Genomic DNA, 27,918 nt, shown 5'->3' with positions numbered 1-27,918 from the left:
TATATTTATATTTACAATATCTATTTTTAAATTTTTTTAATAAGGTGGTAAGTTAACAATAAGAAATAGTTAAAAGTGGTTAATAAATAATTCAACAATTTATGAATGTTTTCCTAATTATGTACTTTTTAGGTATATTATTTTAAAAGTTAAAGAAATTCCAAAAAAAAAAAAAAAAAAAAATTACATGCTCATATATCATTAATAATAGAAAAACTTGTAAAGCTTAAAATAATGCCAAATATACAATTAACATACAAAACATATAAAACAGATAATGTAAGACACCCTAACCACATTAATCTTTGTCAGATTCGTTAGAATTAGAGCGTTCAAATCGTGGTAATGATAATCGCGGTAAAGGTTTCGATGGTAATGATTGGACGGTATGATTCAAATTACCACGACTTTCTGTTGAACTGGCTTTCAGAATGGACTTTCATTCGGCTCTTTCCTTTCTGCCTCCATTTCTGTCGAGAGCTCCAGACAAGAAAGCCACAATTGCCTTTTGAATTTCGCTGTATGTAGCATCTTTTGTCGGCAAATTTCTTCGTATTGCTTCTACAAACATGAAACAGTCATATACAAAGTGTTTTTACAAAAAATTTTACAAATAATATAGCGTTTGTTTAATTTAGCGTAAAATGTATTATACACGCTGTATTTTACACTCTGCATGCTTAAATTTTTATTTCATAGTTTTTGTAAGTAAACTTCGAACAAATAGCAACTATTTGGTCGAATTACAACTTAAAAAAACAACAGATATGTAGTAATAATGTAGTATAAGTACAACAGAAAAAGGCTATTATTATATATTCATTCTGATTTAATGAAAACTCTGAAAAAGTTCATGCAAGTAAAACTAATCATGCAGTAATGAAGGGATGTACGATTTCCTAATATAAATTTACCATTTCAATTGATAAATGTTATATATATTATATATAACAAGACAATTTTTCATTTTTAAAATATACATAACACATATATAAATAGTCAAGGAAGCTAAATAATCTTTAAGATATTCACAAAATATTCTGAATAACGTCAAACATATTTAAAGATTTTAGTATATGACAATGATTAGAATTAAATAAATGACAATTAATTAAAGAAAACAATTGCATACAATTACTTTTAAATATTTATGTTTAATAACTTACAATAACTTACTTTCAATAACTTGGCAAAATTTAAGAGCTCGGAAAGACTTTTTACTAAGTTCACCTTGTCCCGTCCAGTTCAATTTTTTTGCCACTTCATTATTTATTACGGATGATATCATTCGCTTTGTGGCTTCCTTGAGATTTTGCCCGCCTTTTGCTGCTACTCCCTTTACCTAAAAAAAACTGTCACTCTTAATAAAACAAATCTGTTTGTTTTTTTTATTAACTTATAAAATCATTTGCAATATACTACAAATTAATTACAGATGTGATTAAGATTGTTTTGACTTTAGAAATATTTGATTAGCTCTTTCAATAAATCCTTTAAAAAAAAAGTAACGTTCTATACCTAACCAATTACCAGTTGGAAAAAGATAATTTTCATGTAAAACATATATTAATAACCATTACAATTAGTTCTCAAACTTTCAGAAGCATTTTTTAGACAACTTAATCGTATGGCTCTTTATTGACAAAGATTATGTCCTTAGGTTTTACAATTTGAAAAAATTGTGAATAGCATTTTTACCGTTTCAGAATCACTAATATATACACAAATCAATAGCCTCTTACAAAAATCATCGCTTTAAAATGATTATTTGAATTATGTTGTTAGGTTAAGACATAAGTCAATGGTCCGCTTGAAAATTAATCTTTAATTTTAACTATATATAAATTAAAAAAACTTAAACTATTAAATTTGGAAAAATAATTATTAAAATCATGTTTGAAACAATTCTAAAGCTTACAAGCTTAATAAAAACAATTTTATCCTGCTTTAGTGCATCCTTAAGTTGCTGCAATTGTTCGATGTCACAAACCGGTAAATCAAGAGAATCAAATATATCATCATCATCATCTTTACCACCTTGTGTAAGAGTCTGTAACATGGCAGTGTTGTTGTTCACTTGCTTCTGTAGATTATTCACAGCAGCTTTAAGTTCCACCTGAAGAAGAATAATCTTGTTCAAAGTGGCATTCATTGATGAAAAGGCAGTAGTTGATGAAACTAATGAAACAGTTTCAGCATTGTGAACAAGCTCAGACTCAAGCTGTTCTCTATTAACATTATTATTACTGTCATTTGAGGAATTATTTTGAATCTGGCTAGTTAATAATTCTTCTTTTAAAACAACTGCTTTTATTAATGTTTGATTGGCATCAGGAAATGGAGAAGGTGTTGGTGCACGAGAAGGAGTTAATTTTTTTTTTTGCTGTTCGATCACTTTTTTCAATCATGTTCCATTCTTTATTGACTATAGGAGTAGGTGGTAGCAGATAAGATTTTTTAAATTGTGGTTGTTCATAATAATCTTCAGAGTCACTATTATAAATTTCAGCAGGATACTTTTGTATTCTAAACAGATAAGTCATATGTTTAAAAATGATTTAAAGAAATCCATCTTATTGTATCTAATAAATACCCTAAAGTATACATTATGAAATGCCATATAAGACCTTAAGATATTATAACACAGCAGTGAAAACAATTTCAAGGTTAAACATTGACTGAGTAAATAAGTTTATACATAGTCAACAAATAATAATATAAATTTAGTAAAACATTTGTTTTACTTAAGGCCGAATAAAAATATATATATACATAAAATAAAGGTGGAATAAATACATATATAATGTGAATTTTAATAAAAAAAAGAAGAAGATATTACAAGGATGCATCAATATTTATGCAGCCCCGGTCATAAACCTGGCCCTGGCTAAGTTTTATCAACCTGATAGCTTGCTACAAACAAGTAAATTTATTTAACTAGCAAATTAATGTATGGATAAATTTTTATATTTATTGGATTATGAACCAACTTGCACAATATCATTTAACTAATTTACTGCTACAACACCAAGCAATCGCCACTATATTATGCAACAAGTAAAGCAATACATTTCACTTTAAAAATATGGTGTGTATCAAATTTACATATAAATTATAGTAGCTTACCGTCTGGGGCGCAATCTTTGACTTTCGGCGTCACTCTGCAGATCTGATGTGACAGTAGCTTTAGAAAGGCAAAATTGAGCCTTCCCATAAGATTCTGAAAATTGTAGAAAAATTAATAACACAGCTTAAAACCATTGTATTAAAGTAACTGGATTTAAATTTGTGGCACAACTTTAATGGAAGTACAATTAATTAGATAAATGATAAACTATAAACATAGCTAGACATCATTTAAGAAGTAGAATACCATTTTATTATACATTTTTAGAGAAAACCTACAACAATAACTTTACATCCTATCATAAAAAAAGAGAGCATTTAATTGTTTTTTAAATTAAAATATAAGTGAATTACCTTTTGTCCCTAAAATTCTGACTGAATGCTTTCTCCAATTATCAGTTGGCATTTCTTCCTCCTTGGCAGCTTTATTGTTTCTTTGCTGGCTTGTATAAGGAGGCCAATAACACATATCCTTACCGATCAGCCATGCACCTGGTACAATTGCAACATCATCATTTTCGTCAACAAATGCAACAATTGCAAAACAATTTTTATCCATCTACAATTCAGAACAATAAACCCAACACAAAATAAACTTCAAGCCTTTTGTAATCAACTCAGTTAAATAGTTTAAACTTATCTTATTTTAAATGTGTTAAATTTATTTAAAGTTTAAATTTCAATTCTTATTAATTTTAAAAATAATAACCACATTACAAATCAATTATAATATCGTTTTGGATACATAAATAACATATATAAAAAACTTCTTCCTTTATAGGTTTCAAATTAAATTATTTACTTTTTTCTTATAAATACTATTATAGTACAATTATTATTACTTAACAAATAATGTTATTAAAGAACAATATTATTTATAGTGAAAATTATTATTGTTATTAATAATTATATTATCAATAGTGAAAAAGTAATAACAATGGTTATATTATTTATAAGGAAAAGTAAAATAAATAACTTACTTTGAAAGCTAAAAAAATTTTGTAACATATATATTTGTGTGCTTGTATTATTTGATCCTCATATTTTATTTATTAATAAATTGTGAATAGATTTTATATATATATATATATATATATATATATATACATATATATATATATTTATACACACACACATAATACGATTTTTAATTTAAAATAAATATTTATAGGCTGAATATATATATATAAAATAATAACTTAAACAAAAACAAAGTACACATTTTTATAAATAACTTTATTGTAGTAAGCAATATATACAAAAAAAATGTAAAAAAATTATATGGAAAAAATGTTAAAAATGTAACATGGGTATAGCAGCATAGTTAGTTTTAAAAGGTAAAAGAACATATTTCCTTTTTATTTCTGACAGTGAACAGTAAAACAATGTTGCATTCAAACACGATACTTTAAAAATGTTTATGGCTGAAGAATTGCAAGGGTATACAAATAAATTTTCAATGTTTTCAAACACTCTATATATGATACACACATCATCAATCGCTTTCACAATATTCATCACTACAATTATTTTGTCATTATTTAAGCTAAAGCAATTATCACCATCAGTTATTTTGATACAAAAATGTTTAGCAAACAATTCTTTAAACTGAGTACTTATTTTTAGTTCTCTTGGTACAGGTCCATCACTGTGCTCTTTCTTAAAGTAGGGAAAATCTTTCATCTTACAACTCAACTGTTTTCTCCTATCAATTATTTGTCTTTCTGATAACCTTCTGACTACTTGCTGCAATGGCAAATGAGGCTTTCGTACAAGTTTTTTTAATTTTTTCAAATAATTTTCAAAAGGAAATGATGATACATTATCTAGAGGTCCAAAACTTTTAGAAACACTAGATAAATGCAGCAACCCATGCATATTGTATGTGATCACTTCCCTGCCATAAATATCACCAACATGTTTAACAAACAACAATAGCAAATTGTGAGCATAGTCAACATATTCATTGTACAAATATTCACTTAACAGGATACTCATACCAACTGACAGTAACATAAAATTATCATATAATGCAGTTGGTAGTATACCTTCAAAACAGACCATGCCAGTGTACAACAGTAATTGTCTAAATTCAGTTGCCTTCCAACGCTCAAAGTCTTTGAAAAATCTAGGCTTACGTGCAAATTCAAATGGGATATAATTTCCTAAATTTAGGTGTTTTTCTGATAACTCACAGACAACACAAGGACCAAGTCTAGTCTTTAAAGGACCTTTCAAAAATAAATATACTAATTTTCGCATAACCCCAAGACAAACTAAATGCATATAATCAGCAGGCACTTGTGATATCATTTTATTGGAATATTTATAAGTGGACTTTCACTAATATGATGATGACGATCTGTCATTCTGGCAAAAGAGTTATCTGTTCTAAGAACTGCACCTGTTTCTGGAAAGGTGACACGACCAACATAGACACCATGCTGTTCACATTTATCACACCCATGATAAGCACTATGCCCCTTTATACATTTAACAAAAGCTCTAGCTGGGGTGTCACACACAAGAGCAGAAAGTTCTACTTTGTAATGCACATTGTTAATGATAAGACCATTAAGCTGAAGCTCTTTTACTTCTTTAACAAAATCTTCTAAAAATTTTTTAACATCCGTTGGCTTACTATTTCCACAGTATAGTCCAATAACAAATGGTTCCCTATTTCGTTGAAGTTTATTTTCAAACTGTTTTATTAGTCCAAGAATGGGCCAAAGTTGTGTGTTAGAACTCTTAAATAATGGAAGGCCATCTATATTGACTTGAAAAGATATTGTTGAAACTTCCATTTCATTATCACTACACAAAGTTGGAAATTTATTGAGTATCTCCTGCTTTAGACCAAAATAACAGAAATCTTCATTCACTTCACGCTTAGCAATTTCTGTTCTCATTATTGTTTTTGGACTTTTTGACAAACCAGGAACAAACTTGCACACAATGCAAATTAAATCACTAAATGCTCGTTGTGTAATGTTATGTTAAGAAGACCAAAAAGCTAAATCACCCTCCAGTTCATCTATTGCATTATGCTTGTCACTTATATCTGAATCACTATCGGATAAAACTTCAAACTCGCTATTTTCATTATCGATTAGATAAGAAATATTGGGGTTATCATCCAGAGCAGTAGAGTTGGAAGCTTCATTATCTGAGTTGTTTATAGCATATTCTTTGCAATTTGTTTGAATGACTGTCTTGGGCAAAGTGTCAGTAGCTTGAGGAAAATAAAACCCAGTTTCGCGTATGTAATCATAATTACAGGCTCCATCGATAACGATTTCACCTTGTTTTATTTCAGTCAAAATATTTTTTACTTCTCTCCGAATCTTTCTTCTTTTAGTCCAGTAGCTTATTGCTTTAACCAACTATAGTTGGTTATATATATATATATATATATATATATATATATATATATATATATATTATATATATATATATATATATATATATATATATATATATATATATATATATATATATTTATATATATATATATATTTATATATATATATACATATAGTTGGTTTTATAAACTTACGTCGTGTGCTTAAATAAAAATTATGAACTTACAACAGCTTTATAAGATTATTTAACTTACAAAAGCTTTATAAGAAATATTTATATATTTCGCTCTCTATTTTATTCGCATCAATAAAAAGTAATTTTGTCAAATTCATTATGGTGTTGACACAATAATGAATTGGCGGTACGCCAATTGGCGTACTTAGCTGGCGTGCCACTTAAGATATGCTTATGACCCGATAATGGCTAGCCAGTTCTGGTGCGCCAGCTACGGCACTTAACTGGATCACACGTATTTATCCGGAGCTGGCTCGCCAGCCCTGGCTCAATAAGGTCCTGCTCATTGGGAGAGGAGAAAAAGAAGATGCCCGCAAATGTTACCGAAAAACCGTAATTGCAAAGGAAAAAATTAGGAAAATTTAAACAAAAAGTTACAAAATAACAATTGAAGAAAATGATTTTGTGTATCAATTATGTATTGCAATAATGATTTGTAATTGTTATTATTTGAATAAAATCATTTTTTAGCAAACAAAAACTTTTTTTCCTGGCTATTAGGCTTTCAATATTTTTTTGCTTTTAATATAATTTATTTAAAAAGTAATATTTCGCATAAAGAGCATAAAAATTAAAAAAAAATGAGTTTCATATAATCTTGTTATGCATGACAAGCTAAAATTTTAAACATCATCAATTTGATATAAATAACAAAGATTACAAAGTATAATGTTCCAGAATTTTTACTTTAGTTACAAAATGAAATAGCCTATATATAAAGTGCCTATATATAAAGTATATGATATATAAGTCTATATATAAAGTGTATTTTTTCAGATAAAATAAAATATATTTATATATAATTTGTGTTATTTAATCACATTATTATACTATATGTTTTTAGAAGAACTACATGCTAAATTGAAGAAAAGATTAAAAAAATCAAGAAAAAGTATAAAATTTAAATTTTGAATATTTAAAAATGATATATTAGTTATATATTGATATTGTAAGGTAATATATTATTAATTGATATTGTTATTAAGACTATTATTTATTTAGAAGCATGGTAATGTTTGTTTATGTATCAGGCAAAGCGTATTTTTTGTAACTGTTGCTTATTTAGTATTATATATATCAGGGGCTATTCTTGACTGTTTTTGACGGCATTGACCGTATTTAGGGATTTTTTTTTTTTTAAGCTAAATTTCTATGGGACAGGAATTTTTTTTCTAGATTAGCCCCTGTATGTATATATAAATGTGTATATATGTATATATATATGTATATATATATATATATATATATATATATATATGTATATGTAGCGGAGAGTGGGGCACCATAATACATGGGGTACCATGAAACATTGTAGTTGTGGAGGCATCATAAGAGCTGTGACAACCGCTTTTATATAGTGAAACAGTTACCACTAGAGCTATGTTTTGAAAAAAAAATTACATCATTTGACATCATTAGGCCTGCGGGGGGTCAAATTTGTGTTTTTTTGATGGCAAATAATTTATTAGTTTTGAAAGTTTATAAGTTTTAAGGTACCTTATTCAATGTGTCTAGTAGTAAGTAACATTATTTTGTAAACTACAATCCATAAGCTTTTTACTTTATTAAATAAAATTATTACAAAAACAAGTTGATACTAAAAATATTTATTTGTTTTCTATTAGCAAGTATGGGGTAACTTTATACAGCATTTGTGGGGGGCCCTAAAACTGTAGAATAGTACTCCATTGTGTCATTAACAATTCTAAAAATCATTTCCTTTAATATTTATAGTCAATTTTAAAAAGATTTATGTAAATATATCACAAGGAGATCCCATTTCGATTCAAAGTCATTATATGTTGACACATAAAAATGGCATTTAAAATAACATATTATCTGATCTTCTGAAATGTGATTTGGACAATGGGAGGCATTCTTTGGGTTATTATTGATAATTTGTTTATTTTTCAAATAAATTCTGTCTTTTGTCTGTGTGTTATAATTTTTAATCACTTTTTTAATGATGCTCACAGTGTGTTTTAAGGTACCCCATGGGTGGGGCACCTTGAACATCTTTTTAATTTTACTTTAACTAGTCTCACAAGTTTAACCTGTTATATTTTGGTAATTATTAGAAATTTTGTAGGTATAAATTTATTTTACAAACTAAACAAATCGCCTAAAAAAAAGCGTATTGAAAAAATTGTTAAATTGAATCAAAAACCAAAAGTGTGTCATGGTGCCCCACTTTCCCCTATATATATGTATGTATTCATATATATATATATATATATATATATATATATATATATATATATATATATATATATATATATATATATATATATATATATATATATGTATATGTATATATATATATATATATATATATATATATATATATATATATATATATATATATATATATATATATATGTATATGTATATATATATATATATATATATATATATATATATGTATATATATATATATATATATATATATATATATATATATATATATATATATATATATATATATATATATATATATATATATATATATATATATATATATATATATATATATATATATATATGTATATATATATATATATATATATATATATATATATATATATATATATATCTTGCTAATCTTAAACCTTTATATGAATATGAATTGTATTTTGTTTAACTTTTATTGAAATATAAAATATTTATTGATATAAAACGTATTCCAAAAACGATGGACATATTTCCCCATATCTAAAACAATTTTTCGAAATATCTCATTAGTTATATGTTTTTGCATATACCTTTTTTGAGTGAGGTTTGACTTATTTTCATATTTTTCGTCCGGCAGTTTATTACATTTTCGAACGCAGGAAAATATAGGAATTCCACCTAATTTAAATTCTACAACTTGCTAAGTATTAATTATAAATAAAAACAACGAAATAATAAAAATAAAGCAAAATTAACATAAAAATGAGCAATGGCAAAGCAACGCCGGGTAAAAGTAACTTAAAATAAATAAAAAAGAAACCAAAAATAACATCAAAATGAGCACTGGCGAAGCAAGGGCTAAAACGGCTGCCATCCATTGAACGGTGAGTAACGCGTGCTTGTGGGCCATGCATGAAGCAAGCATGGCGAATTTGCTGAATTCGCTTCTAATGTTGATCAATAAGCGAATTATAGGGGAGAGTGACCTAAAACGGGCTCCTTTTTAAAAAATGATAGTATCAGCTATCTATTACCAACCGAAAATTACAAACAAAGTATTTTTCAGGAAATTGAATCTATGCTCTGCAATATAACATCAAAAAAATAAAGATGTGGCTATGCCTTTCATTAGAAAATAACAGCTGAAAAAAGAGATGCTAGGGGCCCGTTTCACCCTTGAGGTAGCCTAAAATGGGCCCCTTATTTAATTTCTGAATAAAACCTAGTTATTAAACAAAAATTAACTGTAATTTATTGATGGTACATAATCTTCTGATCATTGTTCACATTAAAATTTGAGACTCTGAGTAGACTCAACTGAGGCAGAATGTACAATGTGCCTAAATTGAATTGACAATTCTCGAACTAATCTTGTGCAAATTAAAAGATAATATGTTTAATTTTAAAAAATATCAAAAACATAATAAACATAAGTGCTTTTTATAATTGCAATAAACATAAATACAATATTTAGCTCAACAAAATTTAAAAGTGGCCTTTTCAAATATATTTAAAAAAATGAAACCTCAGTTTTATTTATTACTTATAGCGGTAAAGATTAGTTATCTTTATTGTTCAATTCTTCAGCACATAACACTGCTTTTTTTATTGGGTTTTTTATTTTTATCAGTTTCTTTGATGAAGTGTGGTCTTTTTTTGGCTTTCGTAATTTTTTTTTCTTTTGCTCTTTTGATTTTTGTTAATAACTTTCGCTTTTCATTTAATAACATTTTTATTGTGTATATATTTTGCTTTTCTTCCAAATCATATTTGTATGGACTGCTTGTCAAAACAGCAGTAAACCCTTGTGCTGATGATTTTTTTTTTTCGAGGAGTAATAATCTTTGGGTATTATTGGTTAAATATTGGTTATTATTTGATACTGTTGGTGGAACAACTGGCTCTGAAAAGTTGAGACTTTGTGTCAGAACTTGATTAACAACTGGCGTTACAACTTTTGAGGCCTGAAGCTCAATGAGCAGATCCTCATTTTGAGCAATGTCTAGAATTTGTTGAGGCGTGATTAATGTTTGACCAGAAACATCTTCTAATGTTATTTTTTTATTGAGCAACTGCAGAGGAATATCAGTTGAAAGTGCTGAGGCAAAACCATTGTCTGTAAAAACATTTCAATTTATCGGGAAAATGCCAGTCTAAACGAAACCATTAACAGCAGATGCTAATCACAAATAGCTATTTTTAAACAGTTCGGCTATTTAATAAGTTGTTACAACTCGTCCAGGATGATTTCTCAGCCAATTTTCAACCTCTTGTGAATAATAAGTCATTAAAGGCTTCATAAAAGCTACATCTAAAGGTTGAAGTCTATGGCTACAATGTGGTGGAAGACACAATAAAATAACGTTATTTTGACGAGCTAGATTAATTACTTTTAGATTTAAAGTATAAGTTTTATGCCCATCTAATATTAGCAAAACAGGTTCATGCTCTGTTGGGTTAGCATTCTTTAAAAAGTGCATGAACCAAGTAACAAATATATCACTTTGCATCCAACCTGATGGGTGACAAACAGTAATTGAACTGGGGGGTGCAGCATCCATTAGTTCTGATTTCATGTGAACTTTTGGAAAAACAAAAAGAGGTGGCACAAATTGTCTGAAGCACTCATGCAGATTTCCACTGTAACCAACTGCCCATGTTCAGCAGAAGTTAGGCATCCAACCTGTTTCTTTCCACGAATAGCAACCACTTTTGATAGTTTATTTGGAACAGTAGTATTAGCCACCTTAAGAATAAAATGCAAAAAAGGCATGGAGTTAACAATTGAGTTTCGAAAAATTAATCAAATAATTTTTTCACAAATATAGTCGTCCTTTTGTTTTTTTTGTATATAAATTTAGGCCTCCGAAAGCGCTTACCGTTTCACTTCTCTTTAAAAATTTCTATTCTTATCTGAAATGAATTTATTACGTCGTAATTAGCATTGGCTACTCATAGTTTTAACACCAAATATTAATTGTTGACATTACAAAAAACATCAATAGTATTGCTTATACTAAAAGGAGCTCTTAATCTGTTGAAATAAAAATAATGCACAGTTTTAACTTTCTCCAGTAAAAAGTATGTATCGAAGATACGCGGTATTATCCAATGCTAGATTCGCGGTTTTACATTATCCCCGTCGATAAGTTATTTTTTTACAAGTATTTTAATTCTTAACACATTGGCATGAATAATATTTAAAATATATTTACTTCATTTTTAAGAAAAGTTGAATAATATTTCTTTACAAATTTAGTCCGCCATTTGTAAAAAGGGCGAAAGCGGCATTTCAAGATCTCACTTTTTGGATCGAAGTTAGACATCTAGTTTTTGTAATATATTATTGCTTCGCATTATCTTAACCCATATAAACCCATGATTTTTAAAATGTGTTTCTTGTCTTTATTTGGTGTGATTTAGGTCCAAATGAACAATATTCATCAACTGTTTTATAATTTTTTATATACTTAAGTGAATATAGGTGAAAGTATAGGTGTCAGTTTAAACTGACGCTAGCTGCAGGAGGGTACAGGTTTTCTCACGTGTCATATTTGGCTATAACAAGAAGAATAGTCAAACTCAGAAACCAGGAATCACATGGCAATGTTAACTGATGCAGCATAACTCACAGTGACGTTTTATAACTGTTATTAATTATTTCACAAGGCCACCTAGCGAGTGAAAACTGCCCGTTTGACGCAAAAGTATTAAGAAACAACGAAATGGATGCAAAGAATATCATGAACTTTTAAATAGCACATAATAACTGTAATGTCACATTAATGTTAAGTTGCAAAGACTCTATTTCATTGACAAAAACAGGCATCAGTTATTTGCAGTGGAATGCCTTAAAGCAACCAGGATGCAGTCCCACATTGCACTTCTCACAGTAGAAGACTGATTTGCCTTTGCAGCCGAGTGCCACACATCGACGCTGTGTACCCTGAGCAATCCAGTGATCTGTAGCATCTGTGCGTATTTCAGTAAGTACTCGTCGATCGACTGCTACACGAGGTGGCGGATACGGCACTGAATTCTTCTTCATTGATAGTGTCTGCACATAGGTTTGTGCAATCTGACGTCGAAATGACAGCAGATCATGCTCCGGGGCGCCAGGTATTTTCTCCTGCATACGGTACAGCTGGAAGGCGTTCTGAACAACCAAATCAACACAAAATTTAAATATTGGCCAATACCATTTCTTTGATCGGTGCTGAATCATACAGCAAGCTAGATTTTGGTCTAAGCGGTGCACACCGCCCATCCCATATTGTACAGTAGTATTACTGTAGGCTGATCAACATCTATGCGCTTCTTCTGTGCTGTTGAATATCTCTTAGCCTTGCGAAGTGGTGCGACACCAGCGTAAGTTGATGCGACTGTCACAACTTTACTGTCATGCCAGCGTACCAAGCATACATTAGCCTTTTGATCCAGGGCAACGTCATGCGAGCCACGAGGCAGCTTGTCCACTGCTTTGATGTTGTTCAATGGCTCACCTTCAGTTCAGTTAGAACGGAGAGTGCCCGTGGCGGCCATTCCTCTATCCGCTAGTAAGCGCAACAGTCGTGGGCTGGTAAAGAGGTTGTCAAACACAATGTGAAAGAAATTACCGTCACGTTTTGGTAAATCTTTTGTGAGATTGACCACCACCGATCCACCGAGGCCCAGATCTTTATCTGTCGTGCCGGCACCTTGATATGGGTAGAAATTGATTACATATCCCAAACGAGTTGCTGCCACCCACATCTTATACCCGAACTTGATGGGTTTGCCATGGATGTATTGCTTTGCACCGTGTTTTTTTCGAAACACTCATGTTCGAAAAATGTTAATCAACGCTACTAAAGTGTGTCAACTGAGCAAAAATTAAAATAAGTTAATGCAGTTTACTTTATCATCAGCATCATACATTCACACATAACGTAATTATTACGAAAAATGCAAAGAATGTTTGTTATTTAGCAAATTAAAATCGGATAATGTGACTGTCAGTTTAAACTGACGCAAGCCACATATGGTTTAAAAACATAACTTACAACTAAAACTTCTTTTATGTTTCATAAAAGTTTCACAAATTTCAAAAATTAGCTAAATAAATAAAATAAAGTTAACTGCTTAAGAAAATAAACATTAAAAAAGTAATGTCATGAATAGATGAATAAGACATTTTAAAGTAAATGTCCTTTTGAACGACACTTAGCGCACGAGGTGAATTTTAAATTTTGATATCGTTTTAAAATACATGAAAATTACGCATGCGTTAACATTTTTCTAGGTCTGCGATTTTAGTAAAATCGGAAATGTCCTTTTGAACGACATTATTTAGCACTAACCAGTACTACTGACCTCAAATCAAGTAAAAATACGATCAGAAGACTATAAACTAATTGCTTTTGAGCTTCAAAAGCAATTAGTTTATAGTCTTCTGGTCGTATTTTTAATGGTACACTTTACGAGTTCAAAAGACTACCTTTGGTTGCACCTATGCTGTACCAATCTTTCAAAGAGTAATAGACGAATTTATCCTGACCAAAGAGCTAAAAAACACCTATGCCTACCTTGACGATTTAATTATTGGGGTAAAAGATGACCATGAGCATGACATAAACCTAAAAAGGTTCCTAAAGAGTAATTTCAAAAAAACTCAAACAGAATTTTTAGGCCATGTTATTGAGCGCGGTACCATAAAACCCGACCAAAAGAGATACGTAGTCTTAAATGAATGTGCCAGATCTACGAACCTTACGAGTACAAGACTAGTGGCTTTTTTTTCAAGGACACAAACGAATGCCAAAAAAAGAAACATACAATTGTTAAGAAAGAAGCTGCAGCTATAGTAGAATGTTGCAGAAGATAGAAACAACTCATCAACTCAATACCAATCATCAATATTGTCACAGACCAAAAATTCAATTTCGCTTATCTTTGATAAACAGGGATCAATAAAAATCAAAAATGATAAACTTACTCGCTGGCCCTTAGAATTAGCAGATGTCAACTATACAATCTCATATAGACCGGGCCACGAAAATACTGCTGCTGAAGTCCTTTCCCGATATTGTTCAATACAGAATACCTCAAAAACATTACTCAATATCCACTCCCAACTATGTCATCCGAGAATTAAAAGAACACTACTGCAAAACTCGAAACATACCTTACTCGACCACAGAAATTAGGCAACTAACTAACATAATAAACATAAATATAAATTAAAAACTCTGAACAAAAAACATCGTTTCCATTCCTTTATGGTTTAACGCTTAAGTGAGCCATATTTATTAATTAAGTTATTTCTTCGATTTTAAACTTACTTTGTTATTGTTAATGTAGTGAATTTATGTATTTGATTAAAGCCTAGTATATAATATTGTATTTTGTTGCGGGCTCACAACAACAAATTATATTAAAACGGTTTTATCTACTCTTACTAGACTTGAAATGTTGAATGCCCGAATATACAAACATTTTTCGTAAATGCAATAATTTATCGAAAAAACCTTTTTAAAGAAAGTGCAACCCCAGCGGACACACCACGTTGGAATAACGTTAAAATAACGTTGATTGACGTTGATCAACGTTATTTCAATGTTATTTCAACGTCGTGTGCCGCTGGGCGTATTTTAAATAATTGTAGCAACTCCAAACAAATTGTTAGTACTTGTTGAAACTAACGCGTGAGAAATTTACTCCATCGTTTGTATTTCTTTAAAAAAATGTTAAAATAAGCAAAAAAATTGTAAATAAAATTTTCTTAAGAAGCCGTAATAATCAAAAAAAATCTTCTACTCATTTTCGTTTTTTTTTTTTTCTTTTCATCAATATTTTATAAATTTTTTTTTTTCTTTTTATAAATTTTTTTTATTAATTCTTTTATCTATGTTTTTTTTTTTTAATTTATTTTTTTTTCTTTTATTACAAATATTTACTATTTTTTTGATAACATTAACTAAGGTTTTATGTTTTTACAATATATGGTTTTACAAGCTTTCGTAAATATATACATTTTCTGTTTTGTATATTTTATTATATAATTTTTGAATTTTTAAATTTTTATTTTTTTGTGTTTTTTGGTTTTATATTTTTTTGTTTTTTATTTTTTTGCTGTTGTGAGGAAAGAAATCGAGAGTTAAGATTAAGTTAAAAAAAGGAGAAATTTTAAAATAGGTTAAGGAAAGGTTCATGATTTATATACAAAAAAATTTAAAAAAGAATTACAGGACTTTAACATAAACATTACGTTACGAACACTATAGATAAAAAACTTATGTGTTAAAATAATATTTCATAAAATAAGGGCTGGCAATGATTTGCTAATCATATAGAATAATAATTTTGTTGTATAACATAAAACATTGCAAGAGGGAAGGAAATCTTTACTAAACATACAACGAGCTGTTATTTTATTTTAGCTTATATGATAAGTTTCAGACTTTCATTCTCTACTTGACAGAAAACATTTTTAATGCAAAATTATTCACAAAAAATGTCCGCGGTGTTTCTACGGACATGATAATTATATTTTAAGGTAATAATATTCCTGATGTTTCTGATTATAACCCTGATCACTGCCATTGGGTGAATTTTTTTGTTACTATACATGTGGTGGCATCTACTGTTCCATATTGCACTCATGATGGTTTGAGTGAGTGTCAACAGCAGCTGCGAAATGGGGTTTTTCTCCGATAAATTCGCTGTTCCAATCGAGAAAATCGAATTTATCGGAGAAAAGTTGTTTCGGGATGTCAAGGAGTTATATACGTGTTTAAAATACTCCCAAATTTCAACAGAAGGAGGACAGTATGCAAAGATAAGCATGTTGTCCTCAATTTTACCACAAGCTTTGCATTTGTTATTTTTGACGATCTGCTGCCTTGTGCTTTTGGCTAGCAAGGCCGCAGAAGTTAAACTGTTGTGTAAAAAACGAATGAGGATGTTTTGAGTCGGTCCACATGCGTGGGAGACGAAGTTTTTTTTCCAAATTTGGGTCCACGGCATTGTTGTTTTTGTTGAACCGTTCCAGAAAAGTTCTGCTGGGACCACTGTCTTTTTGTTTTTTGCCAGTAAAAATTTTTGGTTGTTTTTAGGGGAACGTTAAAAAGGGACCCTTTTTTTGCCTAATATTTCTATTGTTGTTTTGTAGTACTGAGACGTTTTGTTGTCCCAGTGTTTTGGAAAATTGTTCTGCTTTAAAAAGTTCCAGCTTTGGTTTTGGTTCGTAAATTTTAAAAGTGAACTCGCCAACCAATACTTTGAAAAGTAGTAATAGTGGTGAGCTTTGTTCTCTTCGCATTCCTTCAGTTGAAAGAGTGTTTTGAGGCGAAGTGCAAGACTTTGCTCCTTCGGTGATAAATTCCGAGACCCCCGCTTTAGACGGGTAAAAAAAGCGTCTCTCTTTTGACCGGATTGAAATTGGTCTTTTGCCACAGATTTTCGAAAATGGCTTTATGCAGACGTTTTATTGCCCATTCGGGAACGGGCAGCACGTTTGCCAGAAACCACACTTTTGACATTGCTAACGTATTTATCAACATAGTCTTTCCCCAAAGTGGCAAAGTACGTAGTCCCAGAAACTTCAGTTTTTTCTCTATTTTGTTTAGAGTTACTAACCAGTTGAAATTGGTAGTATCGCTCAGTCTGGTGAAAAAAGTAACACCTAATATTTTAAAACCGGTGTTGTTGTTCCACTCTATGTCGTCCAATTCCGGGTGCATTTTAGGATCAAAACCCCTAAGAGCGAGACCCTTAGTTTTTGAGGCGTTGATCACTGAACCACTTGCTTTTTCAAACAGTTTTATTTTTTCGAAAAAAAAGCGGACTGATTTTACATCCCTGGCAAAAAAGTTCGAATCGTCTGCGTACTGCTGTATTTTGAGAGGTTTAGGTGAACCTGGTAACGGGAAACCCTCTCTGTTCAGAACAGATGCCGAAACTTCTGAATATCAGGTGATGACAAAAAATACAAAATTTTCTACGAAATTGAAACGCACGATCGACTTTATCAAACGCCTTTTCTTGATCTATTGACAAAATGAAACTAGGTAGATTTTTAAATTCCGCGTAATCGATAAGATCACGGACTAAATGTAAATTTGAGAATATTGTTCTACCTGGGAATTGGCAAGTTTGATTTGGTTCTATAATTTTCCCCATTACTTTTGCAAGTCGTAGGGCCAGCGCTTTTGTGATTATTTTTTAATCAGCGCTGATTAAGGATATGGGCCTCCAGTTTTTGCATTCGGTAAGATCTCATTGTTTAGGAATCAGTGAAATAATTGATTTTTTCATAGAGTGGCTAGCGTTCTTTTCTACGAAAAGTATTTCGTAGGCAATTTCTTTAAACTCTTTTTCTAAAATGTGCCGAAAGAATTATAAAATTCAGCTGGAAGTCCGTCATAGCCCGGGGATTTTTCGTTTTCAAACTTAAAGGGCTTCTTTCAGTTCCACGCCGGTTAGGCGGGTGTTTAAAAATTGATTTTTATCATCACTTCAACGTTTGGTAATGTGTGACAAGACATATTTTTGGCTGTCTTTGCATAAACTAGTTTTGGCGTAATTGTTTTTATAATATGAAACAAGAGAGTTTAGTATTTCACCAGGTTCACTCGTCAATGTGCCGTCATTCTTGCGAATTTCGGCAATTGACTTGTTCCGCTATTGAGTTTTTTCCAAATTATACAAAAATTAAGAAAGTTTTTCTCCTTCTTCACTTAGTTTTTGTTTCGTGCAAATAAACGCTCCATGAAACTGAAGCAAGAAAAGAGCATCGCGTTTTTCTGTGATGCCATTCAAATTCTGGTTAGCGTTTTGTCGCTCCCGTTGGATTTTGTTTTCAATCCTTTTGATATTTTTTATGTTTTTCGCACTTTCCTGTATCAATATGTGTTGTAATTTAGCCCTAACAAAATGTTTGCAGTCGTCCCAAAATTTTAAAATTGACGCATAGGACCGTTTTTTAGTTTGCCAATCTTGAATTAAGAGTTCAATTTTCTGCCTATGCATTTCTATTTTTAAAAGGAAGCAATTTAATTTCCAGTATCCTGGTCCTCTCCCGGTTTTACTTAATTTGACAGTTGTTGACACGAACTCGTGGTCAGAAGAAGGGTTGGTGAGAATTTTGGTGTATGTTGTTTTTTTCGCGACTTTTTCAGGGCAGTAGATTCTGTCGAGTCTACATTTGACTGTCTGATTGCGCCATGTGAATTCTCTTTTATTGGGAAACTTGTAACGGAAAACATCAACTAGGTTATACCTTCCTCGGAAGACCTCGAGTTCAGTAATGCCGTAGGTGTGATATCTAAAGTTGTTTGTGCCTTCTGCGTCAAGAGGCAGGCTTTCGACCATGTTGAAATCCCCGGCCAACAGAACAGGTAGTCCTGTGTCCTGCGAGATGTCTCCAAGGCCGCCGAAAAACGGCGCCTTTCTCTCGGCATATTATAAGCATAAATATTCAGCACCTGCATTTCGTGTTCGTCAATTTTTATCATCACATTTAATATTTCGTTATTGTCCCTTTTTAGTTCGTTTAAAGAAACATTGAATTTAGAGAGAACTGCCACCCCACAACAGTTGACTCGGACCAGAGTTCCAAATAGACTCGCCAGTCCATTCGTCACTCCACTGTTTAACAGTGGACGGTCCGGACTTTGTTTCCTGGGGGAGGATAAGATCGAAGGAGGACTTTTTGAGAAACCCAAAAAATTATAGCGTTTGTCTTGGTCGTTTAGACCGTTTATGTTGCACGTTAAAATATTATTAGCCATGATGAAGAGGATCAGGTTTCCTAATTTGAAAACTCGTGTACCTTAAACATAAATATAGTAATTTTACAACCTGACTTATATTGCACACACATATAAACCTTAACCTTAAAGCACGAGATTTCGTTTGAGCTGACGTAATACGAACAATAGGACGCACTGGACCATAAAATTCCACAAAAAAGCGCGAACTACAACAATACAATTTACGACAGCTTAAGCGCTTTGTTAATAATAGAACATGTGTTTCAGAATAGAATGTAAAAGAATCGAAAAAAATTAACAAATTTGAGGTAGAGAGAAAATAAAAGTTTAAAAAAAAAATTAAAATAAACAAAAAAAACTAGAAAAATTAAAATGAAAGAAAAATCTTACGACATCTTCCCGCACAATTTAAGGCATCGTATTTATCAAAGTTAAAATTTAAATCTTGGTCGTCATTGATAACGCCATCAGTGTCTATCTTTTCTTTTTCCAACAAAACTGCGGTGTTTATTTCCTCAGTGTTTACTGCACATGACACTTCGCTGCTGCTTTTTTTAGAATTAAAAAAGTATTCTGATTCACTTTTTGCCCTTTTCCTTGACTCATTTTGTTGTATTGCGATTGCATTTATAGTTTCGTTGATTTCAAGGTTAGTTTCCACAATTTCAGCTGTTTTACTTGACAAAGTGTGCTTTTCGTGCTCAAGTATACTTTTTTCAGTAGAGATTTTTTCCGCAACTTTTACATTTGTCAATGCAGTTGACTTTTCAATTTATTGAGATAATTGCGGTTGACCGCTGTGTTTATACCTCAACGTGTACCCGTCGACGTTTTGGTATCTTGGTAAAGGGTTAAGATGGGGGTTTTGCCAGTTCTTTATAACAATAACGACCTTTCCGTTAAATATATTTTCGCCATGGACATTTACCTTTTGCAACTAAACGATTTAAAAACACCTCTCCCAGCAGCGAGAAATTACCTCAATGTAGTTAAAGCAGTGTGTACCTCCATTAACTAACATACCAATTGGTATGCTTTGAACTAAAACATGAACATTTCTAACATATTTCTGTGTTATTGAGAAAGTTACGTTTTTGATAACTATTTCTGCGGCAAGAAATTCACCTACTTTGTTTGGATTGTTAACTACAAACTCGAAGAAGCGGTTGTTGTAATGTCTAGTAACACCCCACACATAGCACAAAAGATTTTTCTTGGCGAGAACTTCTAGAAATTCTTCGACACTACAATTAAGATCGCCATATCTACAGAGAAGTACAGGATAAGCATCGTTAGAGAGTGAGGGTTTGAAAATTCCAAGGTTAACTTTATCAGTTTCATCACTGACTCCAGGTGCCACCACGCTGGCATAACTTTAAGCCATCTCGAAGCAACAAAGTATACCCGATACAAAACCACAAGGAAAACGATTTAATTTTTAATTAATACGGAACATCACGTAAATATTCACTATAATATTATTAGCTTTTGTTATCTTTTTTTACCTTTTTTACTTTCAATTTTTGTCTACTACACTCTTTTAGAGAAACAAAAACCTGGATTAAAATGATTTAACAAACAGCTAGACCGCATTAAACCACGATTGCGACCCTTAGATTAGTAACATGCTAACACGTTAAAAATTTATATTTCCATAAATAAATCGGGTTTAGTGCTTTATGTTCAAATCCTTTTGATGTACTTTTTTGAACTAAACTGGCCTGCAATGCGTTTTAATATAGTATGAAATTAATAAATAGAAGTCACCTTGATAAAATTGTTTGTAAAAAATATAAGACAAATTTTGCTATAAATAAGAAATAATCCTTTTAGTTTTGCCGTGGCCTAAAATTAATTTGATCAAAAGACTTCATAACACCAGCTATATTGCTTTCCTTAGAATCAGTTTTAACAGCAGGTTAAAGCTCAAGGGCAACCTGAACAAAAATGAAATGAATAAGTTATCATTTCATATTGAAAAACATTGCTTTACATTATAAAAGATGTTTCAAATTTTTGACTAAGAATATTTAAAACTAATAAGCGCTTTACAAAATACTATTACATAATTATGCAACGTCGTGATAAGCATAAGAAAAATGCTTTATTATGTTTAATAACAAAAATTTGTTTTTAAAGAATATTTAAAACTTTTATCTTTTCTTTTTAATATATTCAAACCTGAAAAGTAAAAATTACATTCTTTTTTGTGACTGAATTTCTATTAAATGAATTTCTTTTATATAATTGTAAATTAAGTTTGTAAATAAAGCCATATGGCACTTTGTTTTTTAGTTATTGTAATTCTTGTCTCAGTGGAAGGAAATGCTCATGGCTTATGGCATTTTATAATTAAAAAAGCACAATAAAAATAAGATGTCAAAGTATAAATAATATTATTTTGATTAACTCTCCTTAGACTTTAGGTTACATGTTTTTAATTGTAAAATCTTTTACCAGTGCAGATGCACTGATAATAAGCCGTCGAATATTGCTGTTATTAGTGCGCCAATCATATTGCGATAATTTTATCACACGGACATTTAAACACGTGAGTATTCCGTTCTGTTTACTTTTTAGTTCTGTTTACATGAATGCTGAGTTTACGTCGAACGTTAACAATTTAAATATTTTGCAAATAAGTTGGTTTCTATTGGAGTAATAGTCATATATATATATATATATATATATATATATATATATATATATATATATATATATATATATATATATATATATATATATATAGTTTCTATTGGAGTAATATATATATATATATATATATATATATATATATATATATATATATATATATATATATATATATATATATATATATATATATATATATATATATATATATATATATATATATATAATATAGTTTCTATTGGAGTAATATATATATATATATATATATATATATATATATATATATATATATTTATGTTGTTATATGTTGATATGGAGAATAGATATGTTATAAAATACGATTTTTGTCAATCTTTATTAAGTTTCTAAATGTCTTTGCATGATCACAACTTAAAATTTAAAAAATTGTACAATAGTTTTTACATTTCTTCGTTAAATTTTTAAAAGTTCAAATATTTATTTATATTTTTAAGATATTTAAGAGAAAAATAAAATATTCTAAGTTGCAAGAGTCTGACTTTAACTGGATCCAAATATGTTATGGTGATCATTATTCTGCATGTTGCAAGTTATGTCAGAAAATCATTTTCATAGTGATTGGAAATAGAGCAAGGACATTAAGTAGTTATGCAATTATCAAACTTCATATGTCAATGTTTAAAGAATGTAAGTACAATAAAGATAAAGATAGATATTTTGCTAAAAGCTTTAATGGTTTGTTACACTGTTACAAAAGAGATTTTAAAAGCTAAAACCTTCATGGTTTTAAGTAGAGTCTAGACTTTAGAATTTCCAACAAATTTATAAATTTTTAGGGTAAATCCGGAAAAAATAAAAGTCGAAAGAATTATCCGGAATTACGTATATATGCGGAAAAAGATAATCACAGTTAAAATCAAGCCTTCCTAATTTTGTTCCAAATATATTTTTACATTACTATATTTTCATAACTACTTAGTTAGACTTAATTAGTCAGATTTGGTTTATTACTGCAAATTTTATCTATTTATAATTTTTTAAATTCTTGTAGTGTTGGATACCCAGCCAACATTGACATACGGGTACCGTACGGGGCCCATATGGGTCGGCAACTGGGTCTTGTATGGGAAGACCAACGGGATCCCGCCGGATCTTGGCCGCGGTTTCCATATGGGGCCTATATGGGTATGCCCGCCGGGTAGGCCGTATGGGTCCCACGTAGTATATACCCATTGCAAATCTTGCAAATCTACGTTGAAAATGTTTAAAATTTACAGAAAAAGTAAAATTATATATAATCTGATTGGTTTATTTCAAACAAAACAACAAGTTAGTTACAGTCTAAATTTAGTAATTTTGTAACCAATTTTTGTAATCGGGTATCGTCTGCTTTCACGGTTGTATCGCAAATTGCAAGCTTTTCCATCGTCTTATTCTCGTTTCGAAACTTTTTCTCGTTTTAATACAAGCTCTAAAAAAATAAAATTTAACTGTTAGTGTGAAACTTTATAGATAACAAACCTGGTTTTATTATTTTCATATATTCTAACAATCTCTGCTTAACACTCTTCAGATGTAAAAATGTAATTTTTAAATTCAAAAGAACAAAAATAAATTTTAAAATTTAAAATCGATATTTATTTCAACATAAAAATGTAGTTTAATAAATAAGCATAAACATTTTGTAAGAATTAAAAATATATTATCAATAATTATTTGTTAATTACTATTGTTATATTATATATCATTATTAAGATTATAAACTTTTGTGCAACACAAAATCAAAAAAATAAATATCAACAATTCATAAATGCAGTTGGCGCATAAGAACAAAGCCCTTTTTAAACGGTATTCGCAAATACTTTATATTTATCTTTGACAGTGGATAAACCTTATGAACACCGGTCATTGTGCTTGCATAGAATATAGACAAATCAGAGGAAGAGAGTGGATCTTCGAAAAATGACTCAAAAGCCGCAAATTCCTCAAACATAACCCATCCATCACAAGATTCGTCCGATTTTCCTTTTAAAATGTTTCTAACTAAACCAATTTTTTTGGCAATTTCAAAACAATTATTACCTTCATTAGCTGAAACAAAACAATCTAAACCTTGATAATTTTTAAACTGCAAACAGTGTCTTAATGTAATGGTTACTGGCCCATCAAAATGAGGAACGCTAAATTTCTGTTTATCTCCTTGTCCGTATTTGTTTAAGCAACCTTCAAAAACTCGCCTAACGATTTGTGAACATGGTTGCTGCGGTCTTCGAACAAGCTTTTTTAATTGTCCTAAAAAATTTTCGTATTTGAATGAGGAACATCTATCAAGTACTCCAAAGTTAACTGCATCATCTGCTATATGTATTAACGAATGGACATTGTACACTAGTTGATCCTGACCATAAAGTTCACCAAATGACTGCACAAAATAAGTAAGTAACTTACGAGCAAAATCAACATAATGTTTCAACAACACAGGACATAATAATATTCTAACTGCAACTGAGAGATCTAAAAAGTTTGTGTATATTTTAGGGTCAATCAACCCCTTTAAAACAACTGGCCCAGTGTATATTAGAAAAAGTCTTAGTTCAGTTGCTTTCCATTTTTTATTATCTAGTAAGGACCTTGGTTTTCTGGAGAATTCTCTTGGAATGTAACGACGTATCTGGAATAATCGATCAGATAAAGTATTTATTGTAATCTGTGATAATTTGCAACATCTCGGGCCATTTAACCATAAGTTTATGAGTCTTCGCATTACCCCTAAGCATACTAAATGCATATAGTCTAAAGGAAACTTTGTTACCATGTCAAAATTTATTTCAATTAAAGGTGACATACCACTATGATGTTCAGAATGTTTTTGATGACAAAAATCCAAATCAGTCCTTAAAGCTGATGAAATTTGTGGGAGTATTATTTTGCCACACCACTCTCCTTTTTGAACACAACGCTCGCAGCAGTTATACCCATTGTGTCCCTTGATACACTTTAAAAATGCTCTAGCTGGGGCATCACATATAAAAGCACCAAGCTTGATTTCATACTTAATATTTTCATAGATAAAACCATCTTTTGCAAGAACTTTGAACTCTACTAAAAAATCTTCCAGATAATCATAAATGGAATTAGGTTTTTGGGCACCGCTATACACTGCTATAGGAAAAACACTAGACCCAGCTTCAATAATAGAACCTAAAATAGGCCAAAGAGAAACCCTTGAACTATTAAATATAGGTATACCATCAATATTAACGTGAATAGTAAGTTGTTTGTTGCTTGACGCTACTGAATTCTTTTCAAACATCATTAAAAGCCAATACTGCAAGCTAAAATAGTAATATTCTCCACCAGCAACATTTCTTATATCAACATTTTTTGGAGTACAAAGAAGTGTTCTTGAATCTTTTGGTAAACTTAACCCAGATTCTTTTAATATAGGTAACAAACTATTTAAAGCTGCATGTGATATATTGAAATTTAAAGCCCAACTTGCAAGTTTACGAGGTATGTTTTTGTTGTCGTTATCTTCATCACTGTTGTCGTTATATTCATCATCATCAGAAATAACCATACGTGGAGACCATTCATAACTATCATCACAAAGCGATACAATATTGTTTTCGTTATATTCAAGTTCTCTAATTTCGGTCTCAATAACAGCCAAACTACCATCACAATTATTAAAGTTTTCTAAAAGTTTATTAGAATCTAAATTACTATCAATTTTATTTCTCACCTCATGAAAACTAGAATAATCTTTAAAAACATTGCTGGTAAATGGATTAACATCACGATTCAGTATATCTACAGTTGCAGATTCCTCAAAAATGTTCGTTACCACTTCAGCTATTTTTCTACGTTTTGATCTTTCTGAAGTCATTCTAGTAAATTAAATAAAGTAGTTATTATTCTGCAACAAACCTCTCTTACACATAAAAACTATAACATTACCAGATTTATAATATATATATACATAATATAATATAATAAATATATACATAATATAATATAATAGATAATATAATATATATATACATAAATAACACAAAATAAGAAATACAAAACAATAGAAATGATAACAATAAATTAAAAAAAAAGTAATTGAAAATCATATATATATATATATATATATATATATATATATATATATATATATATATATAAATATATATATATATATATATATATATTTATATATATATATATATATAAATATATATATACATATATATATATATATATATTTATATATATATATATATATATATATATATATAAATATATATATATATATATATATTTATATATATATATATATGAATATATATATATAAATATATATATATATATATATATATATATATATATATATATATATATATATATATATATATATATATATATATATATATATACAACATAACAATTTTTATATTAAAAAAGCCTTTGGGATATGAAAAAAAAAATAAAAAATAACGATGATTAATAAATATTTTTATTCATAATAAGACAACTGCACCTTTCAATAAAACAAGAATATAAAAATAATACTACCAAAATTAATATTTCAAAAATAAAATATATAATATATAAAAAAAAATTACATAATAACAAAAAGAATATAACTATTCAAAAATTTATTAAATTTTCGTCTGTATTATTTCCTATTTCCAAACGTCGTCTGCGACCTTCACCTCTGTCACGGGAATTACCAAACCATTTTGAAAGGACTTCCTCAAGCTGTTTTTTGGTACACTCCCTTGTAGATATATTCTTTTTTACAGAAGCTGCTTACAAAAAAAACTCAAATTATAAAAGATAACAGAACTCTAATAGTTATTTTTTAACTGTTCTTGAACAGAGTTTATGAAAACATAAAATTAGCCGAGAGACAATAAAACTAAAAATAGCTATGAAAACATAAAATTATTAAACTCTTACCAAAAAGAACTTTGTACAAAAGAGTTTTAATGAAGCCACGCTTGTTTTTTTGGCCAGTCATATTTAGTTGTCTGGCCAAAGTATTACCAATAAGATATGTCATGTTACGCTTAATAAATTCAGAAATATCATGTCCACCATTTTCAACAAGAATACGAACCTATTAAAATATCAAACAATTTTAAAACAAAGTTATACAGTAGAATCCTGTTAACTCGTACCCTGGATAAGTTAGACTTTAATTAAGTCAGACTTAATTTTATTAAGTTAGACTTTAATTAAGTCAGACAGATTTACAATTCCCCTTGAACGCTATTGACATACAGAGAATTTCCCTTCAATCTCAAACAATTGCTAAGTCTGACTATTTATTAATTATTTATTATATATATTAAATTAATTCGACTTATTAAATTATATTATTAAATTAAATATTATTAAATTAATCCGACAAAATTAAATTAAAAGGGGATTCTACTGTAATACTGTATTATGGGTCGTCCATAAAGTATGTACGTATGTACTCCCCCATATTGCTATTTGACCCTTTAAGATTCCCTCTCCCCTAAATAGTATGTAACCCTTTGCAATATCTTCCCCCCTCCACCTAAAAATTAAAAACAGTAATTAAATTGGGATTTTAGATCAGATAAGTCTGATACAAATCTAGGGGATACTCTGAGGTCCCAAA

The 27,918-nt window shown here is 29.7% G+C and overlaps 3 protein-coding genes across 4 annotated transcripts in view; all 3 read right to left on the bottom strand.

The window, feature by feature from the left end:
* Positions 1-194: 194 nt before the first annotated feature.
* LOC136080479 (uncharacterized) lies at positions 195-3,809 on the bottom strand. The gene is made up of 5 exons (XM_065797179.1): positions 3,481-3,809; positions 3,127-3,220; positions 1,919-2,526; positions 1,177-1,342; positions 195-561 (listed from the first exon to the last, which is right to left on the bottom strand). The coding sequence occupies exons 3-5, from the start codon at positions 2,150-2,152 to the stop codon at positions 440-442; spliced, it is 522 nt and encodes a 173-aa protein (XP_065653251.1). The 5' UTR covers positions 2,153-2,526; positions 3,127-3,220; positions 3,481-3,809; the 3' UTR covers positions 195-439.
* Positions 3,810-5,435: 1,626 nt separating this feature from the next.
* On the bottom strand, positions 5,436-6,035 carry LOC136080124 (uncharacterized). The gene has a single exon (XM_065796734.1). The coding sequence runs from the start codon at positions 6,033-6,035 to the stop codon at positions 5,436-5,438; it is 600 nt and encodes a 199-aa protein (XP_065652806.1).
* A 20,730-nt stretch (positions 6,036-26,765) lies between these two features.
* The window catches only part of LOC136080478 (uncharacterized), a 2,029-nt gene continuing 876 nt past the window's right edge, over positions 26,766-27,918 (bottom strand). For both annotated transcript variants that reach the window (XM_065797177.1, XM_065797178.1), the window contains 2 exons: positions 27,228-27,387; positions 26,766-27,073 (listed from right to left, as the gene is read on the bottom strand). In XM_065797177.1, the coding sequence (XP_065653249.1) occupies positions 26,916-27,073; positions 27,228-27,387 (318 nt within the window). In that variant the 3' untranslated portion in view covers positions 26,766-26,915. The remainder of the gene's footprint in view (positions 27,074-27,227; positions 27,388-27,918) is intronic.

Source organism: Hydra vulgaris, chromosome 05, assembly GCF_038396675.1.
Source record: "Hydra vulgaris chromosome 05, alternate assembly HydraT2T_AEP".
NCBI classification, from domain to species: Eukaryota; Metazoa; Cnidaria; class Hydrozoa; order Anthoathecata; family Hydridae; genus Hydra; species Hydra vulgaris.
This window is presented reverse-complemented; position numbering and strand designations above follow the sequence as displayed.